This window comes from Mus pahari, chromosome 1 (assembly GCF_900095145.1).
Source record: "Mus pahari chromosome 1, PAHARI_EIJ_v1.1, whole genome shotgun sequence".
In the NCBI taxonomy this organism is placed as follows: domain Eukaryota; kingdom Metazoa; phylum Chordata; class Mammalia; order Rodentia; family Muridae; genus Mus; species Mus pahari.
In genome coordinates, this window is record NC_034590.1 from 124428196 (window position 1) to 124440815 (window position 12620).

Consider the following 12620-nt stretch of genomic DNA (forward strand, 5'->3'; position numbering starts at 1 on the left):
CCCTTAATCCTGATACTTGATCACTAGCACAGACTACACCTCTCTGAATTACAAATCTAAAAGAGCTAGTATCACTGCTAGACAAAAAGAAGAGGTGGGTGTCGAGAAAAGAGCGCTCATTATGTTTTCCTGACAATAGAAGAAATGAATTTTAGTACTTTTAACCCATGTAATAAGTAACATCTTTCCTTTTTTTTTCTGTGTCTTTGCTGACAAAAAGGTTTTGGATGAAAAAGTTAAACGAGTGGTCAGTTAGTGCTTAGTATAAAATTGTACACGTGGAGACAATCAGACAAATGTGTAGACACACACACAGATGCTCCTGGGCCCTTGTATGCTTTGAGTAAACCAAACTTTGTAAATTTGTAGTGTAGCTTTTGTCTTCTCTTGAATATTTCTACCTGAAAGAAGGAAAATAGAGCAGCATGGAAGCCCTCACCCTCACCCTCACCCAGGATGCCCAAGACAATTCAGGGTGAGGGTTTCCAGCAAATGGAATGCTTTCCTGAGCAGTTCAGCCCTAGATAAGTCTACCTCCAAACCAGGACTGTGTGCGTTTGTAACAATGAGACCTCACAAAGCATGCATCTGAGGTTATTTTTTATTACCCTTTCATTCTCAGAGGACAACCCCCAACTTCAGTGTGCCAATGAGATATCTAAGATTTGTCCTTGACACCGAGTAGCCTGCCTCGTGGAGGCGGGGTATGTAAATAAGCACAAGGTTGCTACTAACTCTAGCATTTCCAGTAAAAAGAAACTAATATTGTGATTTCACAAGAGAAGAAAAGAGCAGGTTTTGAAGTCAGTCAAAGAGAGTGAAACAAAAGCCAGACAGAGCCTTTTCACAGAGAAGAGGTAAGTTGTTAAATCCACACTTTTACTGGGTGCCAAACCCCTCTGTAGAAGAAAGGTGGGGTGAGGGACACGGGGTGGGGGGAGGGGGGGTGGGAATTGAAGAGTGTATCTTTACGTATCCAGAGTACAGTAATTTTTATAAGGTACTAATGGTCTCTAATATCCCAACCAGCTTTCATTTCTCTATTTTGCAACTGGAGCAGCATAAAGAGGAACTGGTGGTTTTAGGAGAACTGTAGAATTTTCTGTCTCAACAACTGCTTTCTTTTCCATCCTTCTGTTTGCCCCAGTCTTGTTCGTGAATGCTTAGGGCTGGTATATGGCTGGAACCGTCTGCGCCATGAACAGCTTCATGGCCTTGGTTCTCATCTGGATGATAATAGCATATGCTGAAGCAGACAAGCCTCTTGGAGAAACTGGTACCACTGGATTTCAAATGTGCAAGGATGCCCTGAAACTACCTGTCTTGGAGGTCCTACCAGGAGGAGGCTGGGATAATCTGAGAAATGTAGATATGGGACGGGTGATGGACTTGACATACACGAACTGTAAGACCACAGAAGATGGGCAGTACATCATCCCCGATGAAGTCTATACTATTCCTCAGAAAGAGAGCAACCTGGAGATGAACTCAGAAATCTTGGAATCCTGGATGAATTACCAGAGTACCACCTCAGTTTCTATCAACACAGAACTCTCCCTTTTCTCCAAAGTCAACGGCAAGTTCTCTTCGGAGTTCCGAAGGATGAAGACCCTTCAAGTAAAGGACCAAGCTGTAACTACTAGGGTTCAGGTAAGAAATCGGATCTACACAGTCAAAAACACCCCAACTTCAGAGCTCAGCTTGGGGTTTACGAAGGCACTTATGGACATCTGTGACCAACTAGAGAAAAACCAGACGAAGATGGCCACCTACCTGGCAGAGCTCTTGGTCCTCAACTATGGCACACACGTAATCACTAGTGTGGATGCTGGGGCTGCATTGGTTCAGGAGGATCACATAAGGTCCTCCTTCCTCCTGGACAACCAGAACAGCCAGAACGCTGTGACTGCTTCTGCTGGGATTGCCTTCTTAAACATTGTGAACTTCAAAGTTGAAACAGACTTCATTTCTCAGACCTCTTTGACCAAGAGCTACCTGTCGAACAGGACCAACTCCAGGGTGCAGAGCTTTGGAGGGGTGCCCTTCTATCCAGGCATCACCTTAGAAACCTGGCAGAAGGGCATCACTAACCACCTAGTGGCAATAGACCGTGCTGGCTTGCCTCTGCATTTCTTCATTAAGCCTGACAAGTTACCTGGCTTGCCAGGTCCCTTGGTGAAGAAGCTGTCGAAGACAGTGGAAACTGCTGTGAGACACTATTATACTTTTAACACTCACCCAGGATGCACAAATGTCGATTCCCCCAACTTTAATTTTCAAGCCAATATGGATGATGATTCGTGTGATGCGAAAGTAACCAACTTCACCTTTGGTGGAGTTTATCAGGAATGCACTGAACTGTCAGGTGATAGTCTTTGCCAAAACCTGATGCAGAAGAATATGCTCACCGGTGATTTCTCTTGTCCTTCCGGCTATACCCCTGTCCATCTGCTCTCTCAGACCCATGAAGAGGGTTACAGTCGCCTGGAATGTAAAAAGAAATGCACCCTCAAGATTTTCTGTAAGACAGTGTGTGAAGATGTGTACCGAGTGGCTAGGGCTGAATTTAGAGCTTTTTGGTGTGCGGCCGCTGGCCAAGTACCTGACAACTCAGGACTTCTCTTTGGAGGAGTCTTCACTGACAAGAGCATCAACCCTAGGACAAATGCACCATCATGCCCAGCTGGCTACATTCCACTGAACCTGTTTGAAAGCCTCAAGGTATGTGTGTCTCTGGATTATGAGTTGGGGTACAAGTTTTCAGTCCCCTTCGGTGGGTTCTTCAGTTGTATAATGGGGAACCCCTTGGTTAATTCTGATACAGCTAAAGACGTCGGAGCACCATCTCTGAAAAAGTGTCCCGGGGGCTTCAGTCAACACCTAGCTGTTATCAGTGATGGATGCCAAGTGTCTTACTGTGTCAAGGCTGGAATCTTCACAGGAGGGTCCCTGCTCCCTGTCAGGCTCCCACCTTACACCAAACCACCTCTCATGAGCCAGGTTGCCACCAACACTGTCATAGTGACCAGTAGTGAGACTGCCAGATCCTGGATTAGGGATCCTCAGACCAACCAGTGGAAGCTGGGAGAACCTCTGGAGCTTCGTCGGGCCATGACAGTCATCCATGGGGACAGTAATGGACTGTCGGGAGGGGAAGCTGCTGGGATCACTTTGGGAGTCACCATAGCACTAGGAGTTGTCATTACCTTGGCCATCTATGGTACTCGGAAGTACAAGAAGAAGGAATACCAGGATATTGAGGAGCAGGAGAGTTTGGTTGGGAGCTTAGCAACAGATGCATCGGTCCCTGATGGAGAACAGGATCCAAGTCCAGCTTAATTGTCTCCAAGGAAACAGTTTCCAGCCACAGCTTCAAGTACATCTTTCGCTTCGTTTTCTCTACTTCTGCCTTCCTAAGTGACTGAAGTGACAGTTGCAACAGGAAGAAAGCAGGTATTACAACCCTGGGAGTATTTTCTTAGGCCTCTGCACCAGGAGACATTTGAAGTGAGGTGTGAGGAGGGGTATGATTCATTTGGAAAAAGCTGGACTCGGACTAAGCCACGGGGTGTATGTGTCCATTCTCATAGCTGTCTGTACCTGAATGCATGTGTGTGGAATGAGGAGAGGGGGAAGAGATTGGATTTGGAGTCTGAATTTGAAAGGCTTTCCAGTTTGTAAGCTGAAGAGGTACGTGCTTTAAGTACATTACTTCTTTTCTTGTGTTTTCAAAGAGGCCGTCTGGGTTTCAATCTACAGGCAAACAGTGCCCTGAAATGCCACAGGAGGCCGACGTGACCCCTACTCTTTAGCTTTAAGGACTTGGTGTTGATTGACAGTGTCCTCCCCATGAGTCACCTCACAGGCATGTGAAGCAGACGCGGGTGGAGTTTGTACAAATTCCATTTCCCAACTTCCTCACAGCTAATCTAGGTCAGTCTTGGGCTTCTGAACTGTGTGAACAAATCCTCAGGGGGAAAAAAAAACATAACTTATAATTTTCTGTTAGGGGGTGAAGGATGAAGAAACAGTAAGGAAATGAGTAGTAAGTTAAGGATAAAAACCGGGGTTCTGGAGACGATGAGAGTATTCTAGGAAACTTTGAATTCTTAAATCTGTCAATTAACAGGGTTATAAATGAAGAACTAAACAGAGCTCTAGTTTGGACAGATCAAGCAGTACGGTTTCATGTTCATGTGTCAAAAATATAACTCCTTCCTCTCTATGCACAGTCTTTCTCCTCGTCTTCTCACCACAACTGAGGGTGTACAGGGATACACACAAACACCTTATACTGCAGCAAGAAGCTTTTATTTGCCTAGGGGTGAAAAATGTGCAAGTCACAATGAGCCTGCACTTACCACTTCCTCCCTAAAACTAAAGCTACTGGAGAAGTGCTGTCGTCCGTCTGTTAGGACTTGACTTTTACGCCGCTTGGAAGAGGGGTGGGGTGATTTAAAACAAAACAAAATTTATGTCACAAAGTTAGCTGGGAAAGGCAGTGATATGTATTTCAGTTCCAGGATGGCTTCTAAGGGGCATCTGGAAGGCTGCATGATTGACACCTGGCAATAGTTAAGAGTTTTGCTCAATTTTCATATCTAAAAGTTTAACTCTCTACACCATGGAAATTTCTCTACTACGAAAGATGATGTGCAATCTCTTTAACATTTACAAGCAAGCTCTTGTGCACAGAGTAGGCCCTCCTGAAGAACTCCAAGTGTCTCAGCCTTCAGGAACAGGGGGAGAATTCCTCATTCGTTTCCAGTTGAGATACAGAGAGGAATGAATGACTGAATTTGAACTCTGCCCTAATCTGCCCAGCCAAGAGGGCTAATTGCATGACCTCTCCATCAAAGCTGCCTCTTGAGCATTAAAATGTTCTCCTTCACCTCTGTGTCCATTGTGGGTTTGAGGTATATTTTAATGTTTCATTGAAGCCAGTCATCTTTCTGAAAAATACTAGTTTCCTTCTGTAAATTCTTTGAATCTGCAAAGCAAGGCACAGCAGAAGACTCCCAGACCTTTAACGCAGAAACTTTCTGTTGAATGTTTTAATATTTGTCCCATAAACATGTCACTATACTAACAAAAATGTGAATAAATATGCATTAAAATGTGTACTCTGCAAATTTTTACCTTGGTGTTCATCTATATGAAATCAGAATACAAGTGTTTCCGGTACAACCTCAAGCCATGTCACTAAGTATCCTGGGCTCTGCTCAGTCCTGACATTAAGGCTGGGGTCTGCAGAAAGACCAGGGCTGGTTTCTGAGAAAACCATACTCCATGGGATAACAGAGATGGAGACAGTCTGTGGAGGAGGGAGGCTGGACTTGTTGTTCAAGAGTTCCTTGTTGTTCTTGTGTTCCTACAATTACTGGGATGTTTAATAATAAATGCTTACTTGAAAATTAAAAACTGCCTGAAAAAAAAACAAACCTGCCTGAAAATAAGGAGCCCTTTAAGTGGTCAGTGTTCAAGGCTGGGAAGTTGGTTCGGTCGTGTGCCTGCTATTTGAGCACGAGAATCTGAGTATGTATCCCCAGCATCCATGTAAAAGCATGGATGGTGGTATGAACCTGGAGCCCAGTACTAGCAGGTATGGACAGGTGGCGCTTGGGGCTCATTGGTCCATCAGTCTATCCTAGCCAAAATGGTAATTTCCAAGTTCACTGAGAGAACTCTGCCTCAAAGGTAAGGTAGAAGACAGCAGTGTGTGTGTGTGTGTGTGTGTGTGTGTGCCTGAGGTTCAGCAGACCTTCAGGCGCACACACACACACACACACACACACACACACACTGCACCCCACACACATGTGTCCCTTTATACAAGCATGCATCTCCTTGCACATATGCACCTCCCCACACATACATCCCCGCACACACATACATCCCCCAACATGCAAGAAGCCATGTTTTTAAAGGTGACCCTTTCCCCCCAAGTTCACATACTCATTTCCGTTGCTTTATGGCCTGTTTCTTTGAGGGAAACCCAGAGTCAAGTCAGGTGAAATGTGTGGGTAGAAGAGATGTGGGAATTTTGAGAAAATAGAGGGGAGTTTCCCTTTATCGAGCTAGTTGGACTGAGGTTGCCCGCAGATAAAGGAAGTAATCCTCGTGCTTCTGAGACAGATGCCAAAGCACTTCTACAAAAGCAGGCCCTTAGGAGTAACAACAATTTGTGCTTGTTCATTTGCAGTTTATTGTTCTGCACATACACCTCATGAGCACCAGGGGGCGATGTCCTCCCACAGAACAACACCAACGACTTTAAATCACAGTAGTTACAAACAGAACACCTGACATCTGGACATTCACCAGCCCTCGCCCAGAAACCCCCAATGAGATATAGGTGACTGCCAACAAGCAAGGGGGGGGCAGTGGTTATGTCTTGGGCCACAGCAGCCTTCTCCCACTCCTCTCATGCACACAGCAATGCGATGCCAGGACAAGTACTTTTGACCCGAGTATAAAATCACACAGAAGTCTGAATCTTACAAAAAGGACAGGGGAATGGAAGCACAAAGGCACAGACAACCACAGATATATACCACAAAGCTTTTCAAGGGATCAGCATCTCATAAGCTGTGTCTCCAACCCCATCTGTCTCCCTTGGAGGCTGCTGGTGCTGAGACTGTCAAAGAAAGAGCATGGGGACCCCTTGCTTGGCCCAGTAGAGCACACCAGGGCTTCTCTGGGGAAACACTCTGGGTCAACATCACTTGTGTCCAGGGCCTAATCTCATTGAAATGAATTCTGTATATTTGGGGGTTGGCACAAGAGAAGGAGTAAGGTACCAGCTACGACTGCTTTGACCCACACACTATTGAGATGGCCAAGCTTCCATCAGACTAGAAAACTGAAAGAGTGAAACTTGAGGTTGAGGTAGCCTCTCAGAGCATCCTCAGGGAATAAGGAAATGAGGCATAGACATTTTAAAGTCCTCTGGGGAAATTCTTGAAGGTGTGAAGACTAACCCTCAAAATGGTCTTTCTTCTAGAACAGTCACTCCCTGAGATGCCCTTCTAGGCTCTTCCTTCTGCCTTGTGCTACGCTTTTCCTGCATCTGCCTCCTCTGCTGCGTGAAAACATCCCCCCTACTGGCCATTTCCACATCTCAGAGCCTGTTTTCATTTCTTCGCTTCCTACTGCTTCACTTTCCTATCCATGGACTTCCAGTCTCATTTCTCATCCTTGTTGCCAAGAAGCAGGGAAGGTGGATAACAAAGAGTAACTGAAGGCAAAAATGATTGTAAGCCCTCAATGAGGGTCCGATTATCTCTGAAATTCGGTAACCTGATAAAAGGGTGTGGCATTGACTCCCATGGATACGTGCCTTCCACTTAGTTCTGATGTATCTTTCTCTACTTCAGCGGAAGTTTTCCCCGAGATGCAGTGAAGTCAGCAATCTTCTGTTTTGCTTGTGAGACAAAATGGCCTCCCATTGATAGGACAGGCAGAACATTCCCGCCTACCACAGCTCCCCCTAGTGGGAGGCTATTCAAATTCCATTAGCCATTTGTAGAGTGAAAACTCAGCACCAGGGAAGTGGGTTAGGGACACTTGGGTGATTCTACTGGCCACAGCAATATCAACAAGGATGGAAGCCCAACAGGAGGCATCTCTGGTGCAGGGTGGCATGAAAATGTGGACTCCAGTTCTAACTTAAGTACCAGTGTGGAAGGTTGTTGAATTTCTCTCTCATTTTTACCAAGCATCAAAACGTTTCAAATCATATGATATATATAGTCAATCCCTCGAGACACGAGGTATATAAGTTCAAATTAGTATCCAGATGAACTTTCCACAAACACAAAGTTCAAAGAACCCACTTCCAAAGGGGAAGTTATTTTCCCTTCTTGATTCTCCATTCTCTCTTACCTGACACCTAATCCATTCTTTAATGGAGCCAAAGTTGAGTTGTTGGGGATAGACTGGATCTTGGGACACCACCCAGATGCTGGTTAGAGAAGACCAGAATGTGTTCCTGTGTTAGGAATGAACTAAAGAGGCTTCTGCCACCATGGTTCTGGTCAATCTGTGCTAGATGGAGGCTGGAGCAAGGGGCTGGGACAGAGAACAGTAATATCTCTGGTCTTGAATTAGCGAATCTGTGGGGAGATGAGTTGCGCTCTTATATAAAGAAGACTGGGTGGAAGCGGGCTCTGATCTAATATTAATAAGAAGGAGAAGGGTCAGTCTAGCTCTTGAATCAGCACATCCTCCCAAGTACAATTTTGTGTCCACTAGGGCCCAAGTTTATCATGAGATGGGCTGGCAAAGGGTGAGAAAAGTCAAAGGGCCATACCTTTACTATAGGATCCCCAACAGAATTGGGATTTGGCATGTGAAACAGAATTCAGAGACATGATGGGACTTTCCCAATAACTTGGCCCAATAATGCACACACACCCACACAAACATATGCACAAACACAGATGACAAAGAGCCTGGTGTGGGCTCCAACTCACAGTGACTTGATGAAACTGAGCTGGTTTGAAATGAGTTGGGAAGAAGGCTATGGGCTCCTCTCCCTGAGGATAGTGCAGATGCTCAGTGGGATACAGTCTCTGATTGGATCAGAGAGAGGTTGGTTGGAAACAGCATCATGGGATACCACCCCAGAGAGGAATCCGAGTCCTTCCACCAACTTGAGAGAATCAGATGCCTACGGACAGGTCAATGGATGAGGAGGAAGGAAGGGCCCAGGCTCCTCCCAGAGGCATTTGACTCTGACCCTCTTAACATGAACTGCTTCCTTACACTGCACCAAGGCATCCAATTTCTGATGTCACAGCAGTCTACACCTCTCTCCCCAATTGTGCACAGTGAGAGCTCCCTGACTCCAGTGGAGGAGAAAATAAGCAGAAACTCCACTCTCAAGGCAGAGTGGAAGCAGCAAGAAGCCAGCTGAGGAGAGGGATCTCAGCTTCACAAGGCCAGGATACGGAGTACCTCAATAGTGCTCATGCATTAAATATGCTGAACATACCCCCTGCTTAGGGGTAGGGAGAGGTGCAGGTTCTTGACTACTCAGTACTGAAGACTTCATGGGGACAGAAGGAGGTTGGCCCTCATCCCATGTCTTGTTCGTATTGGATGAAGTTTATGAATGACATCATCTTAATCTAGCTCCCTCTGTGACTGAGAGGGATGAGAGATGGGGATAATACAAGAAGGGAAATGAGGGAGTCAGGAGGCATGGCATCAAGCCCGACCTTGACTCTCTCCATTTCCTGCCCTGTGGTCCCCAGTACCCTCCCACCTCAGTCTTTTTCATGGGAAGTGCTGTCTTCAGAGATACCCTGGGCAGCCAGTTCAGCCAGCACATTATCCAGGTAATTGGCATCTGGGTAGCCATGGCCAGTGAGATTAGAGCCAAATTCTGTCTTGTGGTGAACCTCATTCCAGATGACAGTATCGGACTCGCCCGTGGTGCTGGAGGTTCCAATGGCAAAGATGAGACGACGGTCCCAGGCTACTAGAAGCAGCTTTAGAACCTAGGACAACAAGGATGAGAGACCACAGGAAGTTGTTCAGTCACAACTACACACCAGTCTTCAGATGGTGGATTTGTCCTGATGTCCCCAACCCTTCCTCCATCATGATGCCCTAAGCAACCCAGAAAAGAACGATATGAAATTGGACACTGAGCACTACAGATTGGATCTCACCTCCGCCACTGAAAAACTGGGTAACTTTTGACAAATTCAAACATCTGCATGAGATCTGTTTATAAAATGGCAGCTCTATCACCCACCCCAAGGGTTGTGTGCATGCGTAGTACTAGCATGTGTGAATGTATGGATGCCTACAACTGTATGTATATGTATTTGGAGGCCACTGGTTGAAGCTGTATGGTTTACTAGGGTGGTCTCCACCCTGTGTTTGTTTGTTTGTTTGTTTGTTTTGTTGTTTTTTTTTAGCAGGATCTCTCACTAAACCATCATTAGTAAGTGGCAGAAATAAAAGTATGACCCAGCTTCAAAGCCCTTGGTGTTATTATACCCAACCTGCAACAAAGCCAAAGTTTAGGGTCATGGACCAGTGGGTAGGAAGAACATTAACTAATAATGGCATTGCTAAGGGAATTGGTGAGAGGAGATGGTTTAAATCTGTACTGTAAGGGTTTTTTGTTTTGGGGGCTTTTTGTTTTTGTTTTTGTTTTTGTATTTTTTTAATATTTTGCTAAGACAAGCACACTTTGTAAATAAGAAAAGGAAAGTCCACTGAAACATGGATGTGTTCCTATAAACTTTAATTTTAATTTCTTTTAACCAAAGGAGCTCTATCCCTGAAATAGAGTTTGGGATAACTGACATGATATCAGGAAAAAAGAAGCAGCGGCCTACTGGAGGGCTTATCAAAGGATCAAATGGCTTGGAATGTAGGGCAGGGAGGAAACGAGCTGAGTGGATCTGGCCACTTAAAGCAAGAGTTCAAGATGGTGAATGTGCCTAAGTCCAAGGATTTGGGATCTGTTGTTAAATAAAGAAGGTCTAAGGAAGCCCTTGCAAACATGAATGTGGTCTTGTGCTTGTTTGAGACCGTCGTATGTACCTCAGCCTGGCCTCATACTTAACAGGTAGCAAAGGATGACCCTGAACAGCAGAGCTGAGATTACAGGCATGTGCAAGTGGCTTGGTTATAAGTACCAGAGATGGAAGCCAGGATTGGCTACATGATAGGCATGGGTTCTACCAATGGAACTCTGACTGAAGTCTTAGCAGCAGACTTTACAGTGGAGACATTTGGCTGCAGACCTAGGGCTGAGGCACAGAAATTTGTTTCTCGGTGGAACACTGCCTGCCTTAATTCTGACTCTTAGTTTGAGTACGGAGCACTACTGAATCTTTCTTGATACTGCTGTTTCTTTGTTACAAACTATCCTCTGCCTCCCTGGAAGGACAGAGCATAGCCACGCCCCTTGACACTGAAGCAGGACAGAAAATAGGGTGTATTATGAGATACAGGGAAGGAATGGAAGCCCCTACTCTTCTGGTTGAAACCTCTGGCTAGCTGAGAATCAAGAAATCCAGCACAATTAACGCTTGGTGTAAAGGTTGTTCACACAGAGCTATTTCTTCTATGCGATGTATCTTCAATAAGAATATTAAAATCATGATAAGCCAGGCTCAATACGACCCTGAGTAGGGATATTTTCCTATTTTATGGGAATCTCAAACTGCTAATTTTGTTTATCATGAAGATGCCCTATCTTCTTGTATCCCTGTGGTCTAGGGTTTTCCTTATCAATTTGAATCCTGTGTCAGATGTCCGTGGGGACCACCCTAAAGTCTTGTTTAGGCTTCAGCTTGGCTTCCATAGCAGGAAGACACATGAGGAGTCTTCGGGTGAATGCTTGTGTCCCTCCCCCAAATTCATGGAAACTTCTTACCAACACCTCCAAGTTGAGTATTAGAATATGGAACTTTCTGGGGTCTATTAGGTCATGAGAATGAATGTCAGTGAATGAGATTAACACGCTTAGAAAAGGAGGCTGGCAAAGGGAATTCTTGCCGTTTCTCCCTGGCGAGGACACAGAGAAGAGGCTTTGTCTATGAGCAGGAAGTGAATCCTTGCCAGATCCTGAATCTGCCAGCACCTTGATCTTGGGCCTCCTAAACCCCAGTACTGTGAGAAATAAGGACCTGCTGTTTATGAACCACTCTGTCTACAGTCTGTGGTAGTTTGCTAGAACAACCCAGATATGTTTACATATGCTTGAACTTTGACCCACAGCGGCAACATAACCACTAACACGCGATGCAGAAAGACAGACATTGGTTGAGTAAACTTCTCAGATCTTGAAAGGAAGCTGACTAAAAGCTTGCCTCTTGCATTTCCCCAACACTTCCCCGAGACAAGTGGTTTTTCGCCCTCTTAGCAGCAGGCAAGATTCTGAAAGCCCAGTTATTTCAATTACACTATTTAGAACCCTGATCGTGAGTTACAAGGAATCCTGAAAACAAATAAAATAATCTCCCACCAATTAGGATCCCAGAACATTTGGCTTATGCTTCAGTGTGTGTTCAGATCAGATCAACCAGGGATCCTAAGAAGGTAAAACAATTTCCAGTTCTGAGTTTCTATAAAGCTCTTAGGAGTCAACACTGGTATTTCCCAGGACCAGCTCTAAAATAACAGGGCTCTAGATAAGGATCCTAGAGTCGGTGAATCATTGCCAATAAGATTTTGAGAAGAAGAAAAAAAAGTTGTTCCACTCCCAACCACCTGCACAAACATTCTAATCCGGCTGGTGAGGTGGCTCAGTGAGTGAAAGTACTTGATGTGCAGGTCTGATGGCCTGAATTCAGATCCCCAGAACCCACGTTAGAAATCAGAGGCAGTGATGCACATCTGCAATCCTGGCGCTCCTGTGGGGAGATAGGAGGTAGACACAGAAGAATCACCTGGAAGCTCTCAGGCCAGCTAGTCTGGAGTAGTCAATGCAGCAGCAAGAAACAAGACGGCAGGGTGAGAACTGACTCCTGAAAGTCATCCTTGGACTTTCATGTGCACACTGTGTCACATAAGTGCATGTAATGCCATGGAAACCATACTCATGCAACACAAGGTGGGGGGGAAGGGGAGGAGAGACTGGTTCTTGCTATGTA

General features: G+C 45.3%; 2 protein-coding genes across 2 annotated transcripts in view; one reads left to right on the forward strand and one right to left on the reverse strand.

Moving 5' to 3' along the window:
• Positions 1-749: 749 nt before the first annotated feature.
• On the forward strand, positions 750-5121 carry LOC110333319 (macrophage-expressed gene 1 protein). The gene is made up of 2 exons (XM_021214909.2): positions 750-857; positions 1148-5121. The coding sequence occupies exon 2, from the start codon at positions 1177-1179 to the stop codon at positions 3337-3339; it is 2163 nt and encodes a 720-aa protein (XP_021070568.1). The 5' UTR covers positions 750-857; positions 1148-1176; the 3' UTR covers positions 3340-5121.
• A 3122-nt stretch (positions 5122-8243) lies between these two features.
• Positions 8244-12620, reverse strand: part of Dtx4 (deltex E3 ubiquitin ligase 4) — a 33237-nt gene continuing 28860 nt past the window's right edge. Inside the window, exon 9 of the mRNA XM_021194690.2 lies at positions 8244-9503. Within this exon, the coding sequence (XP_021050349.1) occupies positions 9270-9503 (234 nt within the window). The 3' untranslated portion in view covers positions 8244-9269. The remainder of the gene's footprint in view (positions 9504-12620) is intronic.